The sequence below is a fragment of the Oncorhynchus kisutch genome, linkage group LG19 (assembly GCF_002021735.2).
Source record: "Oncorhynchus kisutch isolate 150728-3 linkage group LG19, Okis_V2, whole genome shotgun sequence".
NCBI lineage: Eukaryota > Metazoa > Chordata > Actinopteri > Salmoniformes > Salmonidae > Oncorhynchus > Oncorhynchus kisutch.
In genome coordinates, this window is record NC_034192.2 from 31,118,114 (window position 1) to 31,144,878 (window position 26,765).

The following is a 26,765-nucleotide window of genomic DNA, read 5'->3' on the forward strand; positions in this document are numbered from 1 at the left end:
TGGTAGCAATATGATCTCTCTCTCTAGTTCTCCAGTTGCAGTCTGTGGTCTAGTCTAGTCTACACTACACTATCAATTGCAGCTTAGCCGCTCTGTCACTGCTCATCCATATATTTTATTTGTATTTTTTCTCATCCCATTCCTTTACTAGATTGTGTGTATTAGGTTTTTCTGTGGATTTTGTTAGATATTAGGTTTTGTTGTGGAATTGTTAGATATTACCTGTTAGATACTGCTGTACTGTCGGATCTGGAAGCATAAGCATTTCGCTACACTTGCAATAACATCTGCTAAGCATGTGTATGCGACCAATAAAATGTGATTTGATTTGATTAGTCTGCATGATTAGCATTTAATTGATCCCACCACGTGGTGGCGTCCTTTGAAATTATGAGAGGTTCAGCCAAAGATTTTTTTCTGGTTCGGCTTTCAGTGTCGGTGGCTACTTCCGTTTCTGGAAGACAGGCGGAACATCAACATTCACAGACAGAATCAGTAAATAACACTATTTTATCAAAATTGGTAAGGAGTTGAAATCAAACCACTGAATATACATGAAATAACAGATCAAATGTATTGATTGATAGTGCCCCAGTAAAGTTTCTGCCCAGAAAGGCTATTTTATAGCGTGTGGCTATTTGAATTAGCTAGCGTACTAGCTGGCTAACATTAGCTAAACGTTACTGCAATCTAAGTTACAAAGTATTTGTGAATTAGCCAATTATCTAGCTAAACGGGTTAATTGAACATGGCCAAATAGCCGAAATGGCTTTGGCATGAATTAAAACAAATGTCTCTTCTTTTGAAATTATATAGCTAGCTAATGACTCTAGCTAGCTAATGTACAGTTAATAACGGCGTTATGTAGCTATGTGGGGTTTCCGAAACTAATATTTGAAGATAGACTCCGCAATATGACGTTGGTGCAAATAGTAAGCAGCATAGCGGGTAAATGTCCATAATAACTAAGAACGTTGAAGCCAATGAAGTGTATAAACCCATCGCCTACAAGTGTGATCGGGGATTTCTATTGGAGAAGCAGTTTTAGCCTATCTTCATAGCGGACTGCCTTTGCTACCACGCTCTTAACAACTTCAAGCGAACCCATGCGCAGATACCGTGCGTGACTATTAGAACGTCCTGCATCTCCTCGTTGCAATATCTGCGGTGCTGCTCGTGGCAACGCCATTTCGCTGATTCATGCCAGGATGTTAATGTACTAATATATCATCTCTCCCTTTATCTACTGCAGTGGTGTGAGGATGTCGGGACAGAAGCGTATGTGTGACTCCAACATCTCCTCTTCATCCTCCAGTGCGCCCCCCGAGAAACGGAGGGAGCGAGAGGGAGGAGAGGATGGGGGTCCAGGGGTCAGCTCTACTGCAGGAGGGAGCACTGCTGTGGAAACAGTCATCAAACTCGGGGGGGTTTCAAACTCGGTGAGAGAGCTGAAAAGTGCCTAGCCTGTATTTCTCCTACTGTGTCTGTTTGTCAGTATGTCTGTCTTTACATCTAATAGTTGTTATGACTCATCAGCCGTGTCATTGATCGTGTTTCCATCATTTGATTGGTCTCTTTCTCTTGTGCTCAGGAAGAACAGGATGTCAAAGCTCTCCAGGTGAAGAATAGGAAGTTGGGAGAATCCCTCGATCAGAGACAGGTATATATAGTCGGTCTGTCTCACTCACTCACTCTCTCACACATACAAACACAATCCCTCTTTTCATCCCATACATCTATAATACTCAACAAGCGGATTGATGCTTTGCAGGTGATTGAGGATGAGCTGAGAGAGAGAATCGAGAGACTGGAGACTCGTCAAGCTACTGATGACGCAAGCCTACTGATCCTGAACAGATACTGGAATCAGGTAACTAGTCAAATAATGAACAATATGCAATTAAAACATTGCACATGGGTCAACATTTGCAAGTAAAACTATTATCTGTGTTCTTAATACCATCTACTTCCCTCTCTCTCCCCTTTCTCTTAGTTTGACGACAATGTGTGCCTGATTGGAAGGCGCTACGATGAGTCAGGGAGCGAGTCTGTGGAAACCCCGGCTGGAGAGGGGCGGAGCCTCAAGCCTGACACCCCAGAACCCGACGGCGACTCCAACCAGGAGAGAGCCAAAGACCGAGGTACAGCGGGAGAGAGAAAGATATGTAGAGATGGAGAAAGGAGGGATGGAGAGAGGTGAACACTAAGAGGAGAGGACATGAGATTGGTCAGGAGCAAGAGACTGAGGAACAGGGTACTCTGATGAGTTTGTGACGGTACCTAACACAAGAGGTAGAGCAGAAGAGTACAATGTACAGAGATGGATTAAATTAAGCCCTTTTGGTTCAGAGTAGAGAGCTGTTATCTGTTGTATGCCTATTACAGGGATGCAAGCTCATTACTTTTCGGTGAATATCGCCGTGTTGATTTCAAAATAAGTAATCCACATGAATCGTGTAGATCAGAAGAAAAATGTCAAACATTTTTGGTGGGGGGGGGGTATATTTCTCATGTGGAAAATGATTGACTGAGCACAGAATGCCACCCTACTTGTTCTACAATGAGTATACCAGAATGAGTGCTTCATCCAATATCACGTGTGACAGCTGATATTAGCCAGCCACTTCCCTAACCAGTCATTAGCATTAGCCCTACATTAGCCTACTCAGCTGCTTCTCTCAACCAGTCATTAGCATTAGCCCTACTCAGCTGCTTCTCTCAACCAGTCATTAGCATTAGCCCTACTCAGCTGCTTCTCTCAACCAGTCATTAGCATTAGCCCTACTCATCTGCTTCTCTCAACCAGTCATTAGCATTAGCCTACTCAGCTGCTTCTCTCAACCAGTTTTAAAATGTAATTCAGCCAGGATGTCCATCTACGGTGTGCAGATAGTGATGAGGCTTCTGTTGTTACATTTGTTTAGTTATTGGAGCGTCTCGCAGCGCAAGCAAAGTGGATGCATTGTATCTTTTAACTTTGCCTGTAAGAACAAGAGCCAGTCTGACTAGGCTTCACTTTCACGCAGCCTCTGAGTGCCACTACCATAGAGGAGAAACAGAGCGCAGTGACAGTCATGCTTGTGCCTTTACATTGCTGAAAACCGCATGTCTCTTGCCCAAACCACTCAAAGGTTATGCACCGTATTACCTGAGCTATATCTTCTCCCCTTTCTACCAGCATTGGTGTATATTTGATATAATTCCAGAAACCATGTCACTGTCCCCATTTTGTCACTGATCCAAAAAATTAAGGCGTGTGTGTGTGAGAGAGAAACTGAGTGAGAGAGAAACTGAGTGAGAGAGAAACTGAGTGAGAGAGAAACTGATTGAGAGAGAAACTGAGTGAGAGAGAAACTGAGTGAGAGAGAAACTGAGTGAGAGAGAAACTGAGTGAGAGAGAAACTGAGTGAGTGAGAAACTGAGTGAGTGAGCAAGAGGGTGTGTGTGTTTGAGGGATGTAGAGGGGGAGGAAGGGGAGAGAGAGTGTGTAGGCTATATGTGTAAAGTTGTCTGAAGAGTATGCTAAAGATGGTTTCATAGAGTGTTTTCCTCCTTACTGCCACAAGGAAAATGCAGGTCATTATGCATTTCTATTCCTTAATACATTCCTCCTGCTAAATCACAGGTAGGCCTTTGGATATGAGAAAATCTGCCATTTCTTTCAGTAGCCTATTCTATTGAGCAGTAAGCAGTGTGAAGTTAAATTCAATGGTTTGTAGTGGTGTGAATATCAGGGACAGGTTTTTGTGCAGAACGTATTGAAAACGCTATATTGATACTTGACCTGGTATCACATCGTTAGTAAAATGTTGGTATCGTGACAACCTCACTCTGAGAATAAGCACATTTTCTTGCAATTGACTTGTGTTTGTGCCCTCGACAGTTTGCATCCCTGCTGTTAAAAGCACCTATTTGTCCCACGGCTCATCCTTTGAGTTCAGTAGCCTACCTCTCCTCTCTCTTGTTGAAAATGCGAGATCATGTATAGCTAATATGTATTTTCTCAATTAAATAGCCTGTAGGCTATATGCATGGGCGGCAAAGCATGGTGCAGTTGTCTTTCCATGGACATTAACTTCCTATATATGATAGGCTATTATACAGGACTACACAAGATTAACATTTTTCCCTGGTGGCAGTCACTTTTTCAGTTGGTCGCACCAGCTCATAATTTGGTGGCACCGAGAAAGAAAAAAAAATGTTTTAGCAGTGTCACACAATAGAATCAATTTGAGTCATCATCTTATACAGTAGTTTACAATATTTTATTAAAGGGATACTTCTCATGCTAGCAGATGCCCATGGACTTCTAGTCATTGCGCTAACGCTAGTTAGCATTGGTATGCAGAACTACCTCTAACTTCCTTCATAGTGGACACAGACATAAAAATGGTATCCACAAGTTAGTTTGACTATGGGGAAGTAGATAAAGGGCCTTGTTGCCAAAATCCCAAAGTTTTCCTTTCAGAAGTGTAATAGACTGCTGAGATGTAACAACTTCATTATTGAATACCATCTAACATGTCCAAGCAGGAATGCATGATTCTAAATATTTTGATATGCAACCTAATCCAGTGATTGGGTTGACAATTAGGCTATTTTTATATTAACAGTACCAGTCAAAAGTTTGGACATACATACTCATTCAAGGGTTTTTCTTTATTGTTACTGAATTATACATTGTAGAATAATAGTGAAGACATCAAAACTATGAAATAACATATGGAATCATGTAGTATCAGAGATCTTCATTGTAAAACAGTGTGCTTTGAACTCAATAACAATCTTTGCAAAATAAATATCATACCTGCATTTTGAAATGATATACAATCACAAGGGAGGAGAGAGAGAGTGTGAGAGGCTCGCTCATTACAGCAGCTAGCCCCAGAAAAACAGGTAGGCACAGTGGCAGGGAGGACAGTTTTATTTCAGGAATCATGAGGATAATGCACTTAACGTGTTCATGTTTTTATCTGCCCCAAAAAATAGGTTGTTTTGATTGAGGCCACCAGGTAGAATGTGCGGGAAAATCAAACATTTAACTCGCACAGCCAAGTCTATAATTTAGGCTCTGACATTGACTAGGAATAAATATTAATGACACATTTATTTTACTCTGCCTGCAAATCGTCTCAACCCTAAAAGTTATCCAAAACATATCTCAAGTCAAGTGAAAGTGTCCACTATGCTATTCTATTTTGCCTCAACTCTGCTCTTTCAAACTACGTCTAGCCTATTGGCTGATATAGCCCAATAATACCCATAGTCTAATATAATGGGCCACGTGAGAATCGCTGGTCTTTAAACCCGATTTCTTAGGCAATATTATTTAGGCAATATTATTTACATTTTGGGTGGATCTTGCCTGAGCTGCATCACTTACACCTAAAACAACATTGTGGGACTGCGGTCGGGTTCAGGACCAGTTCTTGCAGAAGCAGGTGGGAGTTGGACAAGAAGTCAGCAGGAGCGGGCGGGAACAGGATGGAGAAATCAGTCCCACGGAGACCTCTTGTTCAGAGTAGTATTAACTCCTGTCTTCACCTTGTGGTTGTCCTCCAGGCCACCAGGGGGAGACGACCACATCTTTCCTGGCGACGCTGGCCAGCAGCAGCAGTGAGGAGATGGAGGCAGAGCTGCAAGAGAGGGTGGAGTCCAGCCAGAAGCAGGCCAACCGCGTGGTGGAGATCTACGACAGCCTGAAGACCACCGTGGAGCAGCTAAAGAAGGACCAGGACTCTGGAGCAGGTGACCGGGGAGAGAGGAGCTGGGGGGAAAGGGAGGCATGGAGGGGGGAGAGGTTTGAAGACTGATGTGCGGTAGGGGTTAGAGGAGTGCGGGAATGAGATGTGAAGGAGTGTAAGCAGTGAGGATTGTGGGTAGGTGTGGAGGGTAGGGTTTTCAGGATGGTGAGAGCAACAAGGGTGTTGAGTGTCTTTTGTCGTTTTGGGCAGAAGGTAGTATTGTCAGTCGGTGAGTGAGTTCCTTGAGGGAGTGAGTGAGTTCCTTGAGGGAGTGAGTGAGTTCCTTGTTGTGTGGGTGAATGAGTTCCTTGAGGCAGTTCCTTGTTGTGTGAGTAAAGTCAGGAGTAGCAGTAGTAATGTCATGACATCGAGTCTTGCACTTCCAGAGGGCTCCGTGTGGCAGGTCGCCGCCCAGCTCAACACCCTCCTCTCCAGTGAGAATGACCGGCTGCGTCAGCTGACTGAGGACCTTCAGCAGAAGCACAGTCACATGACTAGCGAGGTGATTTGATGTCTTTCATCCTAGCACGTCTGTTTTATTTATCTCCCGCTACACTATGTACATTACTAATGGATCACCACCGCGATCATATTAACAGTGATTCTGTGTCCCTGTCCATCTGTAGTCTCGTTCTCTGGGCAGGGCAGTGGCGAGGGCAGACACGCGGGTCAGTGAGCTGCAGGGCCTCATCGAGGAGCTCCAGTGGGACATGGAGAAGATCCGACGCAGAGAGAACCGCCTCAACACACACCTGGGAGAAATCCTGGAGAGGGTAAGACTGCGGCTGTATGTTTTTGTGAATCCACGTCAGACTGAGTCTCTCTCTCTTTGCAGTAATGTGTGTTTGACATCTACGGTAGTCTACCATTTTGTAATTAAGTATTTCTGTGTCATTGTGTTCATATACCACAGAACTATATTTATGTGAATGTAGAAGTGTTTATTCCATGGCCACTGTGTAATTCCTCCCAGGTAAACAGTAAAGGCTACAAGGTGTGTGGGGAGGCCAGCAGTGTGTGTGGAACCATTACCATCAACAAGAGAAAGGTACAAAAATATCCTATTTTTTTCTGCCATTTGTACTTGTCAGAAACTGCACGGACCTGGAGTTATAACTCTTTCATTCTCCTTCCCTCTTCCTCTCCTTTCCCCTCTCTGCCCCCTCCCTCGTCACCCCTCTCTTCTCCTCTCTCCCTGTCAGTTTGAGGAGATGAACAGTGAGTTGGAGGAGAACAGGGAGCTGGCGGAGAACCGTCTGAGCGAGCTGCAGCGGCGGCAGCAGGACCTGCAGACGTTTAACCAGGAGAACAACAACATGAAGGTGAGCCTGCAGAGCCTGACCCAGGGCCTGGGCCGCCAGAATCCTATGGCTCTCTCCCCCAACCCAGCCATTGGATTAGCTGAGGTCCCACGTCCTTATTCAGCCATCCAAACCAGTCAAATGAAGGTAAATAGATAGATGGAGGTTTTTACTGCCTTCTCTGTTGCTTTGCTCACTACCAATCTGTGTCTCCTCTCTCACCTCTCTCCCTCTCTTTTGTCTCTCACTTCTATCCCTCTCTTTGATCTGTTTCTCTCACTTCTCTCCCCCTCTTTGATCTGTCTCTCACTTCTATCCCTCTTTGATCTCTCTCTCACTTCTTTCTTTGATCTCTCTCACTTCTCTCTCTCTTTGATTTCTCTCTTTCACTTCTCTCCCTCTCACTTCTATCCCTGTCTCTCTCACTTCTCTCCCTCTCTCATGCTGTCTATCTCTTCACCTCTCTCTCACTCCATTTCATTTTTCTCTTGTCTCCCTTTCTCTCTCCTTCTTTCTCTTTCTCTGCCTCTCTCTGTCAGGTGGAGTTGTTGAGTCGTGCTGAGGGGGTGGTGAGGGAGAGCTCAGAGTACCGCTGTCTCCAGTCCCAATTCTCTGTCCTCTACAACGAGTCTGTGGGCCTCAAGTCTCAGCTGGACGAGACGCGCACACGCCTCAACACCACCAGGACGGCACGCCTCCGACAGCTAGAACACATGGAGGTGTGTTTGTGTGCATGCGTTAGGGCCTGTAAGCGCGCGTGTCTTGACTTTTAATGTCTTTTTAATTGAGAGGGATGTGTGTGAGTTTAGCCTCTTTATTCAACAACAACAAGGCTGTGTGTGTAACCGCCTCTCGTCTGTGTTCCAGAATGACGAAGTGTCTCTCCAGAGGAAGGTGCGTACTGAGGTGTTCCAGCTAGAGGACACTCTGGCCCAGGTCAGGAAGGAGTATGAGATGCTCCGGATCGAATTTGAACAGACCCTCGCTGCCAACGAACAAGCAGGTCAGCGTCTTCACCACAAATGAAAATAAATGTGGCCTCACGCTCACTGGCCAGTGTTTAGGCACAGTTTTGAGATACTCCTCGAAAACGTAATCACTTTTTTCTTTTCTCTCTCTCTCTATCCCTCTCTCAGGTCCTATCAACAGGGAGATGCGTCACCTGATCAGTACCCTGCAGACACACAACCAGCATATGAAGGGAGAGGTTGTGAAATACAAACTGACACTCAGAGAGGCACAGACTGACCTCAGCCAGGTAAGGGAGGGGGGGAGAGAGCGAGAGAAAGAGGGCAAGAGGGAGATGGAGAGCACGAGGGTGTAAGAGGCATGCAGGGAGGGAAGAAGAGAGACTGTAAGGGAGTGAAGACCATAAAGATTCATCTGTGCGATTCCCTCCTCTCATAGGCTCGTACTACGAAGGGCAGTGCTATCCTTCAATCACAATCCAGTACGGAGCTGGACCTGAAGGAAGAGACCACCTCCCCCCTGACGCCCGCTGCCTCTGCTGATGTCACCATCAAGATGGAGTCTGACAATGGTTCAGCCACGCCCACCAGCACTAGTACGTGTTATTAAGTGTTAATCATTCATTAACTCTTTGTTAACTCCTTATTAACTGATATTCATCCTATCTCTCTCTCTCTGTAGGTACCTCAGTGAAGACAGAGCCTGGGACAGAAACAGAGGGAGAAATCAAAGAGGAGGAGAAAGAAAAAGAGGTGAAGAAAGAGAAGGAAAAGGAACGAGAGAGGGAGAGAGAGAGGCCAACCCGTGGAGGGGGTGGGACCGAGGAGAAGGAGAAGGCTGGGACCAGCAACCAATTGGAAGAGGTTGCTCCGGAGCGCACGTTTGTGATTGGAGGACCGAAGAGGAAGGAGGTGGAGCAACTGAAAATTGTCCGGGCAGAGCTAAAGTAAGTTTGATTGTGGTGACAGTCATGATTGGTGATTAATAATTGGGGTGATAATGAGGAGGACGGTAGTAGTGGCTGACGAAGGCTATGTCCCTGTAGGAAAGCCCAGGAGTCTCAGAGGGAGATGAAGCTACTGCTGGATATGTACCGCTCCGCGCCCAAAGAGCAGAGGGACAAAGTCCAGCTCATGGCCGCTGAGAAGAAGGCCAAGTCAGAGGTACACACTTGGCTGATACTACTGACGCTACTTCGCCAGCAAGCATTGTGTGCTGTTTATGGGTTTAATTGATTGGTTAGTGATGATGGTAATACTCTGTGTGTTGGATGGTTAGTATTGAGTGGAAGTAATTGATTGATGGTATAACAGTGATGTAACCACTATGTGCTCTGCATATTGAGCTACTATTGAGTGATAATAACCCAGTGAGCACAAGATGTTGGAAAGCCATATTTTCACTGTCTTTTCTACCAAAAATACATATTTTCAACCAAAAAGACGTATTTTCAACATACACTGCTCAAAAAAATAAAGGGAACACTAAAATAACACATCCTAGATCTGATTGAATGAAATATTCTTATTAAATAGTTTTTTCTTTACATAGTTGAATGTGCTGACAACAAAATCACACAAAAATTATCAATGGAAATCAACTTTATCAACCCATGGCGGTCTGGATTTAGAGTCACACACAAAATTAAAGTGGAAAACCACACTACAGGCTGATCCAACTTCAATGTAATTTCCTTAAAACAAGTCAAAATGAGGCTCAATAGTGTGTGTGGCCTCCACGTGCCTGTATGACCTCCCTACAACGCCTGGGCATGCTCCTGATGAGGTGGCAGATGGTCTCCTGAGGGATCTCCTCCCAGACCTGGACTAAAGCATCCGCCAACTCCTGGACAGTCTGTGGTGCAACGTGGCGTTGGTGGATGGAGCAAGACATGATGTCCCAGATGTGCTCAATTGGATTCAGGTCTGGGGAACGGGCGGGCCAGTCCATAGCATCAATGCCTTCCTCTTGCAGGAACTGCTGACACACTCCAGCCACATGAGGTCTAGCATTGTCTTGCATTAGGAGGAACCCAGGGCCAACCGCACCAGCAAATGGTCTCACAAGGGGTCTGAGGATCTCATCTTGGTACCTAATGCGAGCACATGGAAGGCTGTGCAGCCCCCCAAAGAAATGCCACCCCACACCATGACTGACCCATCGCCAAACCGGTCATGCTGGAGGATGTTGCAGGCAGCAGAACGTTCTCCACGGCATCTCCAGACTCTGTCACGTCTGTCACGTGCTCAGTGTGAACCTGCTTTCATCTGTGAAGAGCACAGGGCGCCAGTGGCGAATTTGCCAATCTTGGTGTTCTCTGGAAAATGCCAAACGTCCTGCACGGTGTTGGGCTGTAAGCACAACCCCCACCTGTGGACGTCGGGCCCTCATACCACCCTCATGGAGTCTGTTTCTGACCGTTTGAGCAGACACATGCACATTTGTGGCCTGCTGGAGGTCATTTTGCAGGGCTCTGGCAGTGCTCCTCCTGCTCCTCCTTGCACAAAGGCGGAGGTAGCGGTCCTGCTGCTGGGTTGTTGCCCTCCTACGGCCTCCTCCACGTCTCCTGATGTACTGGCTTGTCTCCTGGTAGGGCCTCCATGCTCTGGACACAGCAAACCTTCCTGCCACAGCTCGCATTGATGTGCCATCCTGGATGAGCTGCACTACCTGAGCCACTTGTGTGGGTTGTAGACTCCGTCTCATGCTACCACTAGAGTGAAAGCACCACCAGCATTCAAAAGTGACCAAAACATCAGCCAGGAAGCGTTGGAACTGAGAAGTGGTCTGTGGTTTTCACCTGCACAACCACTCCTTTATTGGGGTTGTCTTGCTAATTGCCTATAATTTCCACCTGTTGTCTATTCCATTTGCACAACAGCATGTGAAATGTATTGTCAATCAGTGTTGCTTCCTAAGTGGACAGTTTAATTTCACAGAAGTGTGATTGACTTGGAGTTACATTGTGTTGTTTAAGTGTTCCTTAAATTTTTTTGAGCAGTGTATTTTGCTCATAGGGAAGCGATTTATTGATGGTGGTAACGGCTTTGTATTCACTGTCAGGCAGAGGAGCTGAAGCAGCGTCTAAGGGATCTGGAGGAGAGGGAGAGGAGGGAGGGGAAGAAGATGGCTGATGAGGAGGCACTCCGGAAGATCTGCTCTGTCGAGGAACAAATCAACATCCTCAACAAGAAGCTCTCCCTGGCCAAGCAGGTGTGTGTCTGTGTGTGTGCATGTCTTTGTGCATTTGAGCATCATACTTTTGACTAATTTCTCTCACTGTCATTTCCCCCCCTCTTTGCTCCTCCCTCCTTCCATCGATCCATTCTTCAACCTACTTTTCTGTCAACCTACTTCACTCCCTCTTTACCACCCCTCCATCGCTCTTCTTCTCCACCCCTCCACTACCCTCTCCATACCTCCCTATATCCTTCCACCCCTCTGCTACCCTCCCCTCGCTCTTCCTACCCTCTCTCTCTCTCTCTCTCTCCTTCCCCTCTCCCTCCCCCCTGTCTCTCCCCCTTCTCCCCAGGAGGAGGATGCGTTGCTGAGTGAGATGGACGTGACGGGCCAGGCCTTTGAGGACATGCAGGAGCAGAACATCCGGCTGATGCAGCAGCTCAGGGAGAAGGACGACGCCAACTTCAAGCTGATGTCGGAACGCATCAAGTCCAACCAGATCCACAAGCTGCTCAAGGAAGAGAAGGAGGAGCTCGCCGACCAGCTGCTCACGCTCAAAACGCAGGTGAGAGCAGGTGATTGGAACAGTGCAGGAAAGGGACTTGAACGTCTAAATGGCAGGTGCACAGTTCAGGCTGACTTTTGTGTTAGGGAAAGACAGTAGCTTGACACTAGCAAACAATGGAGCCTATGTCTGGCCATCTCTCATTATTTCTCTATCGCTCTCTCTCCATCTCTCTATCTGTCTTCCTCAGGTGGATGCCCAGCTGCAGGTGGTGAGGAAGCTGGAGGAGAAGGAGCGCCTCCTCCAGGGCACCATCGGTACTGCAGAGAGAGAGCTGGCTCTGAGGACACAAGCTCTGGACATGAACAAACGCAAGGTAGCAAAAACACACCTGTGGAAAATGACACGAGCGCACACACACACCATGGACACTCACACAACGAGTATAGATAAGTACTTAACACAAAGAACACAAACTTCCTTGGAAAAATGGCAACTTGCATTGTATCTGCTTTCTGAACCCCCCCCCCCTCCCCCTCCAGACCCAGGAGTCAACGGTGCTGTCGGAGGAGGTGCGTAGTCAGCTGGACCAGGTGCAGCAGAGACTGGGCACCGTCAGGGAGGAGGTCATTGAGAACAGCATCTCCAAAGAGAAGCAGTCCTTTAATGCACGCCGCGCACAGGTCAGGCCACAAAAACATGCCACATTTTGGTAACTGTCCATGTGTAACCACGCGCACACACACACACAGACAATTCAAATCCACTTGAACAAAATAACATTTCAGTTTATTTACTGATTGGAGCACCCTGCTTACTATTTTCTTCTTTCCCCTGCTGTGTTTTAGGAGGACATCTCCAAACTGCGGAGGAAGATCGAGAAGGCCAAGAAACCCGCAGAGACCGTCCGCAACGGCGATGACATCCTCAATGAGGAAATCAACGATTACAAGGTAGTCTGGATGAACATGCTTTTTACACCAGGTGTAATACGGGTCTTTAAAAGTGCCACTATAAAGTTAAACTGGGCGAACACTACACGGTTTTAGCCTGATCTACATGTCCCGATCAGCTCTCAATGCATTTTTCCAAATATGGAAGCAAATCGAAGCAAACCCGAAGTAAAACGTAACACTACAGCCCGTAAAGTGAAGCTCATACACGATTTGCAGTTGATGCCTGCCACACTTTCTCGAAAATGTTAAATATATTTGGCCTCATCTGCCATTATCGCCAGGTGTGAGGAGTGCTCAAAGCAGGCATGTCCCAACGTCAGCCAAAGACCTACTCAGAAGTATAAAGTTTCTCTTCACCTACCCCACAAGTTCATCACTCTCACACACACACATACGGTTCCTTCGGGAAAGTATTTAGACCCCTTGCCTTATTCCACATTTTGTTACGTTACAGCCTTATTCTAAAATGGATTAAGTAAAACATTTTCCACAGCAATCTACACACAATACCCAATCTCTGCAGCACTCCACCAATCAGGCCTTTATGGTAGAGTGGCCAGATGGAAGCCACTCCTCAGTAAAAGGCACATGACAGCCCGCTTGGAGTTTGCCAAAAGGCACCTAAAAACAGACCTTTAGAAACAAGATTCTCTGGTCTGACCAAGGTTGAACTCTTTGGCCTGAATGCAATGCATTACATCTGGAGGAAACCTGACACCATCCCTATGGTGAAGCATGGTGGAGGCAGCATCATGTTGTGGGGATGTTTTTCAGCAGCAGGGACTGGGAGACTAGTCAGGATCGAGGCAAAGATTAACTGAGCAATGTACAGAGAGATCCTTGATGAAAACTGGCTCCAGAGCACTCAGGATCTCAGACTGGGGCGAAGGTTCACCTTCCAACAGGACACCGATCCTAAGCACACAGCCAAGACAGCTCAGAAGTGGCTTTGGGAAAAGTCTCTGAATGTCCTTGGGTGGCCCAGCCAGAGTCCGGACTTTAACCCAATCGAACATCTCTGGAGAGACCTGAAAATAGTTGTTCAGCGACGCTCCCCATCAAACCTGACAGAGCTTGAGAGGATCTGCAGAGAAGAATGGTATAAACTCCCCAAATACAGGTGTGCCAAGCTTGTAGTGTCATAACCAAGAAGACTCGAGGCTGTTATCCCTGCCAAGGGTGCTTCAACGATGTACTGAGTGAAGGGTCTTAATATTTATGTAAATGTAATATTTCAGTGTTTTTAGCAAAATTTGCACACACACAAAAAAATCTGTTTTTCTTTGTAGTTATGCAGTATTGTGTGTAGATTGAGGGGGGGAAACTATTTAATACATTTTAGAATAAGGCTGTAATGTACCAAAATGTGAGAAAAGTCAAGGATTCTGAATACTTTCCGAAGGCACTGTATACACACACACACACACACACACACATGCACGAGTTAGCTGGTCTGCTGGGCTATGTTACAATTTGCATTTAAGTCTGTTCTTTTCTCAAGCTCTTTTTGCAAAATCGACAATCCATATTGTCATCTTCACGTTTTATGGATGAAGCGTCCATGCAGCATCTGCATGCCAACCATTAGATCCCAATCAGTTTCATGGGAATATGCATTTGTAAAAACAGACTAACCACAAATAAAATGTTGTAAGTAGCCTAATTACGTGGTGTTTTTGGGTCTAACATTAGAGCCTAGCATACTAATGAATCATTAAGAGATCTTGCGAGACATTGATTTGGAAAAAATCTAACCTTTTTATAAACGAGCACCATTCTGAGAAGTGGAGGAGCGTCGCGCACTAGCTGCACTAGACCCCTGATAACAATGTACATAAAGGAACGCAGCATTTTCCTCCGTTGCCATGATGTTTTCCTTACTACACATGCGTTAGCCTGCGGCGGCGCCTTTACAGATTACTAGTTAACTCGGATATGGCTTGACTGAGTCGTTAAATGTGAGATATTTTCTGATGTGTAGAGCCTGTAGACCCAGCAAAAAATAATGTGGTGTATTTCAGCCCTAACTCACCTGTTCTCTCTCATTGCTCTCTTTATCTTTCTGGCCTCCATTTCTCTCTTTCTCTCTCCTTCTCTTTCTCCCTCCCCCTCTCTTTCTCCCTCCCCCAGGCTCGTCTGACCTGCCCGTGCTGTAACTCCCGGGTAAAGGACGCCGTCCTGACCAAGTGTTTCCACGTCTTCTGCTTCGAGTGCGTCAAGACACGCTACGACACGCGCCAGAGGAAGTGCCCCAAGTGCAACGCCGCCTTCGGCGCCAACGACTTCCACCGCATCTACATCGAATAGAGAGGGAGGGGGAGACCTAAATGCAGGGAGCGTGGGGTAGGATAGTAGTGCCTGGAGAGGTCAGCAGTGTCCACACAGGCTTTCTCTCCAGCCGAACAAAACGGTCTTTTATCACCCCTGCTACTAGCGTGTGAGATGGAATGAGACTGGACACGTGTGGAAATCTGTGAATATCGGCTGGACATGTAATAAATATGGACACCTTGCGCTCTGATTGGCTAGGTGGAATTTCCGCCATGTTGCTGGGGGGGGGGGGGGCTGCTTAGGGTTGTTTCTGGACTGGTCCTACATTACATTGTCTTATAGAGATCATGATCATGGTTATATTTGCTGGCTGTGCTCTGCCTGGCTGGCTGGAAGGAAAGCCTTTAGGAGACACTGCCTGTGGTTCAGGGTTACAGTACATAGGGCCTTGTGTGGGGGAAAAGTGAGGTTTGACTTGAAGGGTTTGACTTGAAGCTTTTCCATAGTTGACTGTAGCTATTGGTGTTTATAAAAAAAATGTTTAAATACTATCGCCCTCTCCCTTCATATGGATGGACTAGATCATTACAGACCTTTCACTGAATTCTAGTCCTGAAGGGCTGCAGTGATGCACTGAAGACCCTAATAACCTTTTTATAATACTGATATTTTCAGCTTCTCTCTCCTCAGTACTCCTACGGCTCCTGCCCCATGGAACTATACACCAGATAACCTTCTGGGGGCCCCTCTGGCTCTAGTTTTAGACTGGTGTGGTGTCTGCCCGTCGGCATGTCTGCTTACACACGTGTGTGTGTGTGTGTGTGTGTGTGTGTGTGTGTGTGTGTGTGTGTGTGTGTGTGTGTGTGTGTGTGTGTGTGTGTGTGTGTGTGTGGGAGAAAGAAAAACGGACTAACCAATTGCTTAGATGGTTAGAAAATCAACGGTGAGTCCCTTGATCAGCATGCTCCCTTGTGTGACCAGTCAATGTTTTCCTTGCATTTGTATGCATGTATTTTATTTTATTTGAAAGCTGCCTCTTCAGGGACACACTGACGGGCTACAAATACCATGAATTGATGCTAATGTGTAATGTTGCTGCTCCACAAGTTATTAAACTCCCATCAAAACGAGATACTTGTCTTGCGATTAGTTCTTTATCAGTCTAGTTTGTACATTTTATAAGCTACATAGCCTATTCATTATCATCAAAATCATATTTCTGTTTTAACCTTTAACATGTGTTGAGACCACAAATCTCAAAACCTTTATTATACAGTGCCTTCTGAAAGTAATCACACCCCTTAACCTTTTCCACATTTTGTTGTTACAAAGTGGGATTATAATTTATTTAATTGTCATTTTTGTTGGAACAATCTACACCAAATACTCTGAAATGTCAAAGTGGGAGAAGAATTCAAACTTTTATGAAACTAATATATCTTGATTAGATAAGTATTCACCCCCTGAGACAATACGTTAGAAACACCTTTGGCAGCGATTACAGCTGTTTAAGTCTTGCCATGCATAGTCAAGCCGATTTAACTCAAAACAGTAACTAGGCCACTCTGGAACATTCAATGTTGTCTTGGTAAGCAACTCCAGTGTAGATTTGGCCTTGTTTTATGTTATTGTCCTGCTGAAAGGTGAATTAATGAGTGTCCCAGTGTCTGTTGGAAAGAAGCCTAAACCAGGTTTTCTTCTAGGATTTTGCTAGTGCTTAGCTGTATTTTGTTTATTTTCATCCACCCCCAAAAAAACTCCTTAGTCCTTGCCAAAGACAAGCATACCCATAACATGATGCAGCCACCCCTATGCTTGAAAATAAGACATGGTACTCAGTGATGTGCTTTGTATTCAGGACAAAAAGTGCATTTCTTGGCAACATTTTTGTAGTGTTACTTAAGTGTGTTGTAAGAAACAGGATGCATGTTTTGGAACATTTTTATTCAGTACAGGATTCCATCTAGGTTAGTATTGTGGAGTAGCGTATATGTTGTTGAACCATCCTCAGTTTTCTCATATCACAACCATTAAACTCAAACTGTTTTAAAATCATCATTGGCCTTATGGTAATCTCAGTTACCCAGAAGTAAAATTCGTGCAAAGTTGTCACTTCACTTGCCGTTTACATGTGAATCTGTCCACGAGAGATTAGTCTCATGGTGAAATCCCTGAGCAGTTTCCTTCCTCTCCGGCATCTGAGTTAGGAAGGACGCCTGTATCTGTGTAGACTGGTTGTATTGATACACCATCCAAGCCTAATTAATAAACACCATACTTAAAGGGATATTCAGCGTATGCTTTTTTATTTGTACACATCTACCAATCAGTGCCATTTGAGGCATTGAAAAACCTCCCTGGTCTTTGTGGTTGAATCCGTGCTTGAAATTCACTGCAAGATTGAGGGACCTTACAGATAATTGTAAGAGATGGGGTTAAAAATTAATGTTAACCACTTATTTGTATACAAAATAAGTCCATGCAACTTGTGATTTGTTAACCACATTTTTACTCCTGAACAGAGTATTAGGCTTGTCATAACGAGGTTGAATAAATTTGACTCAAGACATTTAAGCTTATTTTTAATCAATTTGTAATGTAATCAATTTTAAATTCGGGCTGTAACAACAAAATGTGGGGAAAATCTAGGGGTGTGAATACTTTCTGAAGGCACCAAAACGCCCCTCCCCTCCCCCCCTCCTGTCTCCCAGACCGGTTTGAAGGAAGAGCTGTCGCATTGTACTAAACCAGAAGCCAGCATCGCTTGACGGAAAGGAGCGCCTATAGGGCAGCAGCATCTACGGCGTAGTATATCTATAAAAACAAGATTTTATGCAAGACAATCCATCGTGGTGTTGAACTTGATGCAAACCCTGGAACAAAGGAATATATAGTAACATCCGTGTGGAATACTGAAGCCCAACACGAAAAATTGAGGACCCGCGCATGGTCAAGACAACGTCATCGCGCCTGCAAAAACGTAGCTATTTTTTTTTTTTTGCGTTTCTTTAACGCAAACCGAAAAAGAAACTTGTAAAGTAAATCAATAACCTTGACATTAAAATATACTGTATCCACCGCAGGGAAAGGATACATTTCTAGAAATTAACGTCATTCTATTCTTAAACCGTTCAATACCAAATATAGGCATTGTGTTAATATTAAATGTCCTTGAACGGTGCCCTGGTTTGTGGTAACATTGCCAAAGTTTATAAGAAATAAAAAAAATAGCCGCTGAGCTGATATTAAGTGATTTAATAACGTGCATGTTTGATCATACAACCAACGAGTAGCCTACTAGCCTATAGGGCCCAGCTAATTATGTTTTCTCAAGAAGTTTGCAATATTTTAATACCCCTGCAGAGCAAGCCAATAATAGGTCTAACTAGCTACAGCTCGGTCGCTTTGTTTGAATGACTGACTGACAACAGAAGCCATTTTTAAACCTGCTTTTTAATACGCCGTTTGAAACATTTGCACATACATCGATCTGGACTCTATAGATCAAGGCGCTGATCCTCAAGAAACCGTTTTTTAAATATAATTGCCTCTTCTATTATCACTTGAATGAGTGTACATTTTGATTTCCCAACATGACTTCCTACAACCGTGCAGATTCATCCTCAATACCCGTTTATTTATTATCCACGCTTGTTTTGATGCTTGGTTTGGCAGCGCGATGCGTCGTGCAGGCCATGCCTTCGGAGGATAGCCCTCAAGCGGCCCAGGCATCAGTCAGCCTCCGGTCCCTGGTCACGGGGACCTGCAAAGATGTCCACAAATACGTGGAGTCCGTGGTGGGAACCAATGTAATCGAATCGACTGTTGAGGTAAGGAGGATAGGAAAATATGCCATAAAATGTATGCTACCTAATAGTAGACTATTTGAGTAAATCTAACCAGCACTTAATCCCGGGGCGTATTTATTACGCCTTTAATTTCTTAACGGTACGAGACGGGGAGGGACCTACCAGAATTTGTGTAATTAAAAACCCTCGTTTGGACTAATGATTACACCCCTGTTTCCTGTGTTATTCTATTCATTATTCTATTCATTAATCAATTAACTATCTTCCTTTTAAGGGTGACATTTGCTACATTTAAAAGCATTGCTTAATTGTGGTTTTCTGTCAACTAAAATTCTTTCTCAAATCTTACTGTATTCCTTGCTTCCTCACCTCCTCCACTCACCTCCCCTCCCCATCTCCTTTTATTCTCTGACCCATATCTCCCTCTCTTCCCTTTCCCCACTACCCGATAATCTCTCCTCTAATCTCCCCTCTACTCTGCCCTAATTTCATCTATGCTTATATCCATGCACCCTCTCCCTTGCTGCCACTACTCTGTGCGCCCTACCCCAGAGTGTGCTGTTGTATCTAGAGTCAGTACTTGGTCAAGAGCACGTCTATACCATGGCCATGGTAAGAAACCACCAGGTTCCTCATCTAACTAACCTCTCCTCTGACAATAGGCCCAAAACAAAGCTCCTTAAAGCTCTGTTTGCAGGGCACATGTCAGTCACTTCATACAGCATGTGTGTTATACAGATAGGCAAATGACTGCATCACTCTTTCGTTTTATGCCAATTGTGGGTATGGTTTGTGTAACTGTACATAGCCACATTAATGCCCATGTTTTAGATTTTCAGTTGGCCTTTTTAAATGTTCCATGTGGACACATTACAAGGTGACCGTGATGGACAGTTGTCTCTGGCCTGCTCTGACACAATAAACAGTGCTGCTTGTGTAGGGTAGCAACAGGTGCAGCGGAGTTAGGCTGTCCTACTATGACTACCCTTGACCTCAGCTAAGCCATCTGTGTGTGTGTGTGTGTGTGTGTGTGTGGGGGGGGGGGGGGGTTATCGGTCCAGCCATCAGCTGTCTTTTTTATTTTTTTAAATAACAGGACAGCTTCGATCTCACACACCACACACACACACACACACACGTGTTACGTCATCAACAACACCCCCATGATGCCAGCTGGGAACGCCATTTGAGCATAGGGACTTAATCATTTCGCTCAGTACAAGTGGATTGCACTTGTATGGTGACCGACTGGCCATTGGGTTGAACTAAACTAACTAACGGCATGATCAAAGACTACCTGTATTGTAGGAATCAAACATGCCTGCCACTCGTAAAAAAAGATCTAGGTCAGTGTTGAGTGGGACGATTGAATCAGTGACCCACACCTGCAGACGCCACCTGTTTTATACTGATTGACAGCTGACCTTGTAGCAACAGCTGTGGTCGTTCTAATTGGTATTACTTGTCACTGTCAGTTGTGCTGCTCTATCACTCACTACAGGATCATGGTAAGAAATACATTTTACTGTACATAAAGTAAGCTATACAGGCAGGGGAATAGTGGGCTGACTTCGTTGGCCACTTTAAAGTGAATGTATGGCCCTCTACTCTAGAATAGGACTAGAATATTTATTTCACTGGAGTAACCGTTTTAATTCTCCCCTTACAGTACAAATATGTAAGCTGTACTGTAAGCCATGTCAAAATTCTTCTCACCCTCCCCTCCCCCCTCTTAGTTCTTTGAGATGTTGATCCGGTTTCTGGCTGAAGGAGCTGCCAGCGGCCTGAATGTCATCGCGGTTTACGTCACAGAGATCCTCAGGGTCACAGGGGTTGATGGTGGGTGACCGCATGTGTGTGTAGGTTCATTCTTTTTACATCACATCTACTTTGGGTTTAGAGAGCTAAAATCATCATGTATTGCTCTCACTTGCACACATTAAATGCTCACTTTTAGTCCGTCAAACCTGTATCTGAGAAGAACTTGCATTTCCTCTCTGTAATATGGGAACTGGGAAGTGTGGGTTTGAATTCTTCCTCTGGTGTCTGTGATTTGATCTCTCTAATAGGATCTAAACCGCACACAGGCTATTGGTTTTCAAAGAGATTGCTCTTCGAATTCACTGAAGTTCAAGAGCAAAGATAGACAAAATAATTGAATTACCCCCGGCAATATTTAAACACGTGTCCTCTCTCTCCCTCCATCTCTCAGTCCAGCTGCCGTTCCCTCACTTCACACCAGAGGGCGTGGCCTCGGTAGGTCAATGGGCTCTGCTGGCTCTGATTGGCTACTGGGTGCTGTCCATTGTCCTGCGCCTATTGGTGGGCGTGGTGAGGAGGGTGTTCTGGATGCTGAAGGCGGGCACAGCGCTGTGGCTCTTCGGCCTGATCGTCAGCGATGTCAAGGCTGGTTCAGACACCACAGCTGTCCGGTTGGCAGGCCTGGTGCTCGGGTGTGCTCTTCTGGGGCTTGCCAGCTACGGATCAGAAAAGACAATCCACGTGGAAGACCGCCTGAGCATCCTGGAGGGAAGGGTGAAGGCGGTGGAGAGGAGGAAGGGTGATGAGTGATGGGATGGGAGGATAGTTGGAAGGATGATGGTCTCTTTTTCTCAAGTGAAAATAAAGCAACCTCTGGGATTTTATGATTGGAAATGCATGTAAGAAAGTGGTTTCTCATTTCTTATCCCTTTAGGTGTGTTTGTTACATATAATAACATCTGAAATCTATGATATGTGGAGAATACAGTTTGTTTTGGGTTTTTTTACAAAAAAAAACAGGAACGGACAAGTATTCAAGTGGTTTAATACATTTGTTTTACTCCAAGATACGTCACACAGACTATTTTAAACTGTGGTTTTAAATGGTTTATATTCTCTCTTGCAAGGCTGTCAGTGTGCATTTACAGTATCTTGCCTAGATTGATTCTAAATTACTCACAGAAGACATTAAAACAGTGCAATACATGAAACCACAAAGCCAAGATACACAAGGAAAAAAAGTACATCTCTACAGTACATAGTATTTGTTAAATGTAAGGACACTTCCACACTGGTCTGCTCATCAGTTTTAAAGCAACATGACATGTTGGTCTTTCAGCCTGCCACAGCAAGCATACATACAGCGTGGTGCATTTTGCTGAGGTAATGCACCATAGAACATTTGCACCATCGGAACATTTAACATAATACAAATAGACAACTTTTTAAAATAGTGTATATATATATATTAAATTAGTGTGTATGTATGTGTGTATATATATATATATATATATATATATATATATACACACACTATTAAAAACCTAGTTTGTCAAAAGAAACCTGATAACAGTTTTAATTCATGTTGAAAACAGACAAGTTCGACCTGTGTTTCGCTGTGAATTTTGAGTGGTGGTGATGAGATAATTGGGGGAGGAGTTGCCCCGAACCTCAGATCTAGGATCAGTTGGATGAAGCATCTCTGCTACAAGTGCTTCTTTAGTCCTAGTCAAGACAATGTACAGAGTGGTAGCAGGCCTAATAAGTGTCATAGTGACATCCACTCAACCTTGCTGTTAGAGAATACACTCAGCGGGATCCAGAGGAGCATGATCTACATGGGATACAGTATAGAATGTTTATTATTCAAGATGGGCATTATTTGCAGAAGGCAGTCAAACGTGTGCAGTTGGTGGGAAAAGGTGTAACGTTAGTGGTTATGATGTTGGAAATGTATATTATTTTCTTTACCGTATTTGTTTTCATCCTTGAAGAAGCGCCATTTCAACTTAACAGAGAGCAAGATATAAAATATAATTTGCCTCAATACAGGAGGGCTCTACAAATTTGTAGCTTAATTTAAAACCACTGTATACTGTACCGTTTCAAACTTTCAGGGTACAGTTGAAGTCGGAAGTTTACATACACTTAGGTTAGAGTCATTAAAACCTATTTTTCAACCACTCCACAAATTTCTTGTTAGCAAACTATAGTTTTGGCAAGTCGGTTAGGACATATATTTTGTGGATGACACAAGTCATTTTTCCAACAATTGTTTACAGACAGATTATTTCACCTATAATTCACTGTATCACAATTCCAGTGGGTCAGAAGTTCACATACACTAAGTTGACTGCCTTTAAACAGCCGGAAAAGTATGTCATGGCTTTAGAAGCTTCTGATAGGCTAATTGACATCATTTGCGTCATTTGGAGGTGTACCTGTGGATGTATTTCAAGGCCTACCTTCAAACTCAGTGCCTCTTTGCTTGACATCATGGGAAAATCTAAAGAAATCAGTCAAGACCTCAGAAAAGAAATTATAGACCTCCACAAGTCTGGTTCATCCTTGGGAGCAATTTCCAAACGCCTGAAGGTACCACGTTCATCTGTACAAACAATAGTATGCAAGTATAAACACCATGGGACCACGCAGCCGTCATACCGCTGTTAGGTTCTTATTTTTCAAAGTAAATAACTCACAGACACTGGAGAAGCTTTAACCAAGTTGAATTCTTCCCAAAGGTTCTGTACAGCTGTATTCAGACAACACAACATTTGTTCCATTCAGATATACAGTGGGGCAAAAAAGTATTTAGTCAGCTCTTGACAGCTCTTTGGTCTTGGCCATAGTGGAGTTTGGAGTGTGACTGTTTGAGGTTGTGGACAGGTGTCTTTTATACTGACAACAAGTTCAAACAGGTGCCATTAATACAGGTAACGAGTGTAGGACAGAGGAGCCTAAAGAAGAAGTTACAGGTCTGTGAGAACCAGAAATCTTGCTTGTTTGTAGGTGACCAAATACTTATTTTCCACCATAATTTGCAAATAAATTCATTAAAAATCCTACAATGTGATTTTCTGGATTTTTTTTTTCTCATTTTGTCTGTCATAGTTGAAGTGTACCTATGATGAAAATTACAGGCCTCTCATCTTTTTAAGTGGGAGAACTTGCACAATTGGTGGCTGACTAAATACTTTTTTGCCCCACTGTATATATATATCCCACTTAAGACCCTCATCCTTCTCTCCAATGGTTACATCTTATGGTTTCACAGGAAGAGAATAAAGAGGGTAACAGGATACCAAACCTTTATTACTCCCAGATGAGAATCTGTCCTCTCCTCCTGACCTCAACCCTTCCTTCATCTAATCCACAGATGTCCATCTAATCCACAGATGTCCATCTGTCTCCCCTGTATCAACACGTTGCTCTCCTCTTGTCATCCAACACATTCCACAGCTATCGGTCTTTCTACAGAGACCCAGTCTCTTTCACCCTTTAATATACTATGCGTCTGATCTGTCATGTCTTTAATATCTCAATGTTTAAAATGTCGAATCCAACACCGCTCAGGAAGGAGACGCGTTCTGTCTCCTAGAGATTAACGTACTTTGGTGCGAAAAGTGCAAATCAATCCCAGAACAACAGCAAAGGACCATGTCAAGATCCTGGAGGAAACGGGTACAAAAGTATCTATATCCACAGTAAAACGAGTCCTATATCGGCATAACCTGAAAGGCCGCTCAGCAAGGAAGAAGCCACTGCTCCAAAACCGCCATAAAAAAGCCAGACTACGGTTTGCAGCTGCACATGGAGACAAACATCGTACTTTTTGGAGAAATGTACTCTGGTCTGATGAAACAAAAATAGAACTGTTTGGCCATAATGACCATCGTTATGTTTAGAGGAAAAAAAAGGGGGGGGGGGGGGCTTGCAAGCCAAAGAACAGCACGGGGGTGGCAGTATCATGTTGTGGGGGTGCTTTGCTGCAGGAGGCATTTGTGCGCTTCACAAAACAGATGGCATCATGAGGAAGGACAATTCTCTGGATATATTGAAGCAACATCTCAAGACATCAGTCAGGAAGTTAAAGCTTGGTCGCAAATGGGTCTTCCAAATGGACAATGACCCCAAGCATACTTCCAAAGTTGTTGCAAAATGGCTTAAGGACAACAAAGTCAAGGTTTTGGAGTGGCCATCACAAAGCCCTGACCTCAATCCTATAGACAATTTATGGGCAGAACTGAAAAAGCATGTGTGAGCAAGGAGGCCTACAAAACTGACTCAGTTCCACCAGCTCTGTCAGAAGGAATGGGCCAAAATTCACCCAATGTCACGACTCCCACCGAAGGTAGCTCCCCTGCCTGTTCGGGCGGTGCTCGGCGGTCGTCGTCGCCGGTCTACTAGCCGCCACGATCCCTTTATCCGTTTCTGTTTGTTTAGTCTCATTAGTTGCACCTGTTCCTTTTGTGTTTCCTGATTTTGGTCTATTTAAGACTGTTCGGCCCACCTAGGTTTGTGCGGGATTATGTTGTGTTCTCTGTCGATTGTGGATGTGTTTTGTTCTCGATTGTGGATGTGTTTTGTTGGTCAGTGTGTATGCGCCCTGTGTTTGGCGTGACCGTTTTCTCCGGAGAATTAAATTATTACGAATCATTGAACTCTCTTGGACTCCTACCTTCCACTCCTAGTAGTCCGTGACACCCAACTTATTGTGGGAAGCTTGTGGAAGGCTACCCGAAACGTTTGACCAAAGTTAAACTATTTAAAAGGCAATGCTAGCAAATACTAATTGATTGTATGTAAACTTCTGACCCTCTGGGTATGTGATGAAAGAAATAAAAGCTGAATGAAATAATTCTCTACTATTATTCTGACATTTCACATTCTTAAAATAAAGTGGTGATCCTAACTGGGCATTTTTACTAGAATTAAATGTCAGGAGTTGTGAAAAACTGAGTTTAAATGTATTTGGCTAAGGTGTATGTAAACTTCTGACTTCAACTGTAGCTAGGACATTCAGACCAGGAAGAAATCGAAATAATTCCTGCTCTGATCTAGCTGAGGAACACTCAACTCCATTCTATCAAGGCGGATATAAGACATTTAAGCAATAAGGCATGAGGGGATGTGGTATATGGCCAATATACCACAGCTAAGGGCTGTTCTTAGGCACAATGCAACGCAGAGTGCCTGGGTACAGCCCTTTGCTGTGGTATATTGGCCATATACCACAAACCCGAGATGCCTTATTGCTATCATAAACTGGTTACCAACGTAATAAGAGCAGTAAAAATAAATGTTTTGTCATAACTGTAGTATACAGTCTGCTATACCACGGCTGTCAGGGAATCAGCATTCAGGGCTCAAACCACCCAGTTTATAAATAGAAGATATACACTGAGTATACCAAACATTAATAACACCTTCCTAATATTGAGTTACACCCCCTTTTGCCCTCAGAACAGGTTCAATTTGTCGAGGCCTAGACTCTACAAGGTGTCGAATGCGTTCCATAGTATTTCTGGCCTATGTTGACTCCAATGCTTCCCACAGTTGTCAAATTGTCTGGATGTGCTTTAGGTGGTTGACCATTCTTGATACACACTGGAAACTGTTGAGGGTGAAAAACCCACCAGCGTTGCAGTTCTCGACACAAACTGGTGCGCCTAGCATCTACTACTACCATACCCTCTTAAAAGGCACTGAAATATTTTGTCTTGACCAATCACCCTCTGAATGGCACACATACAAAATCCATGTCTCAAAAGGCTTAAAAATCCTTTAACCTGTATCCTCCCCTTCCTCGACACTGATTTAAGTGGATTTAAAAAATTACATCAATATCATAGCTTTCACCTGAATTCACCTGGTCAGTCTATGTCAATGTTTTGTATACATACAGGGATATACAAATCCTGACTACACCCATCTAGTACCATGTTGGACCCCCTTTGCCTCTAGAACAGCCTGGTGTTTAAGCCAAATCCTGACTATGCCATCAGCATGATGCAAAAGGAACCAAATTTTTTTATTTATTATTATCACAAAAATGTTTTGATCCTACAGCAGGCAGATGGGCATCGAGGCATTCAGTTACTGTTCGATTGAACATTAGAATGGGCAAAATTAGTGATCTACACCAGGGGTTCCCAAACTTTCACTCGGGCCCCTCTTCCCGAGCATTGGGGAACATCCCGCGCCCATCTTGTGCGCAATCACACACCATGTCTATATCTATGGGCACAAGCACTGTTCATGACACA

General features: G+C 44.3%; 2 protein-coding genes across 10 annotated transcripts; both read left to right on the plus strand.

Moving 5' to 3' along the window:
* The first annotated feature begins 379 nt into the window (after window positions 1-379).
* On the plus strand, window positions 380-16,058 carry LOC109864659 (E3 ubiquitin-protein ligase BRE1A). 5 transcript variants are annotated; one of them, XM_020452523.2, is made up of 22 exons: window positions 380-522; window positions 1,253-1,439; window positions 1,592-1,660; window positions 1,772-1,870; window positions 1,994-2,141; window positions 5,563-5,748; window positions 6,131-6,246; window positions 6,371-6,517; window positions 6,718-6,792; window positions 6,947-7,066; window positions 7,585-7,764; window positions 7,913-8,048; window positions 8,182-8,303; window positions 8,453-8,609; window positions 8,696-8,960; window positions 9,060-9,177; window positions 11,078-11,227; window positions 11,547-11,759; window positions 11,950-12,075; window positions 12,242-12,382; window positions 12,548-12,652; window positions 14,786-16,058. In XM_020452523.2, exons 2-22 carry the CDS (start codon window positions 1,263-1,265, stop codon window positions 14,960-14,962), a joined length of 3,027 nt encoding a protein of 1,008 aa, XP_020308112.1. In that variant the 5' UTR covers window positions 380-522; window positions 1,253-1,262; the 3' UTR covers window positions 14,963-16,058. The 5 variants fall into 5 exon arrangements, with proteins under 5 accessions (XP_020308112.1, XP_020308108.1, XP_020308111.1 ...); XM_020452519.2 differs by having other exon boundaries at window positions 404-522; window positions 6,947-7,192; XM_020452522.2 differs by having other exon boundaries at window positions 404-522; window positions 6,947-7,192; window positions 11,550-11,759.
* Window positions 16,059-17,619: 1,561 nt separating this feature from the next.
* On the plus strand, window positions 17,620-21,474 carry LOC109864660 (uncharacterized). Of its 5 annotated transcripts, XM_020452525.2 has the most exons (5): window positions 17,621-17,906; window positions 18,602-18,756; window positions 19,288-19,347; window positions 20,472-20,574; window positions 20,948-21,474. In XM_020452525.2, the coding sequence occupies exons 1-5, from the start codon at window positions 17,873-17,875 to the stop codon at window positions 21,304-21,306; spliced, it is 711 nt and encodes a 236-aa protein (XP_020308114.1). In that variant the 5' UTR covers window positions 17,621-17,872; the 3' UTR covers window positions 21,307-21,474. The 5 variants fall into 5 exon arrangements, 4 of the variants coding, with proteins under 4 accessions (XP_020308114.1, XP_020308113.1, XP_031654507.1 ...); XM_020452524.2 differs by having other exon boundaries at window positions 17,621-18,756; XM_031798647.1 differs by lacking the exon at window positions 19,288-19,347 and having other exon boundaries at window positions 17,623-17,906.
* The last annotated feature ends 5,291 nt before the right edge of the window (window positions 21,475-26,765 follow it).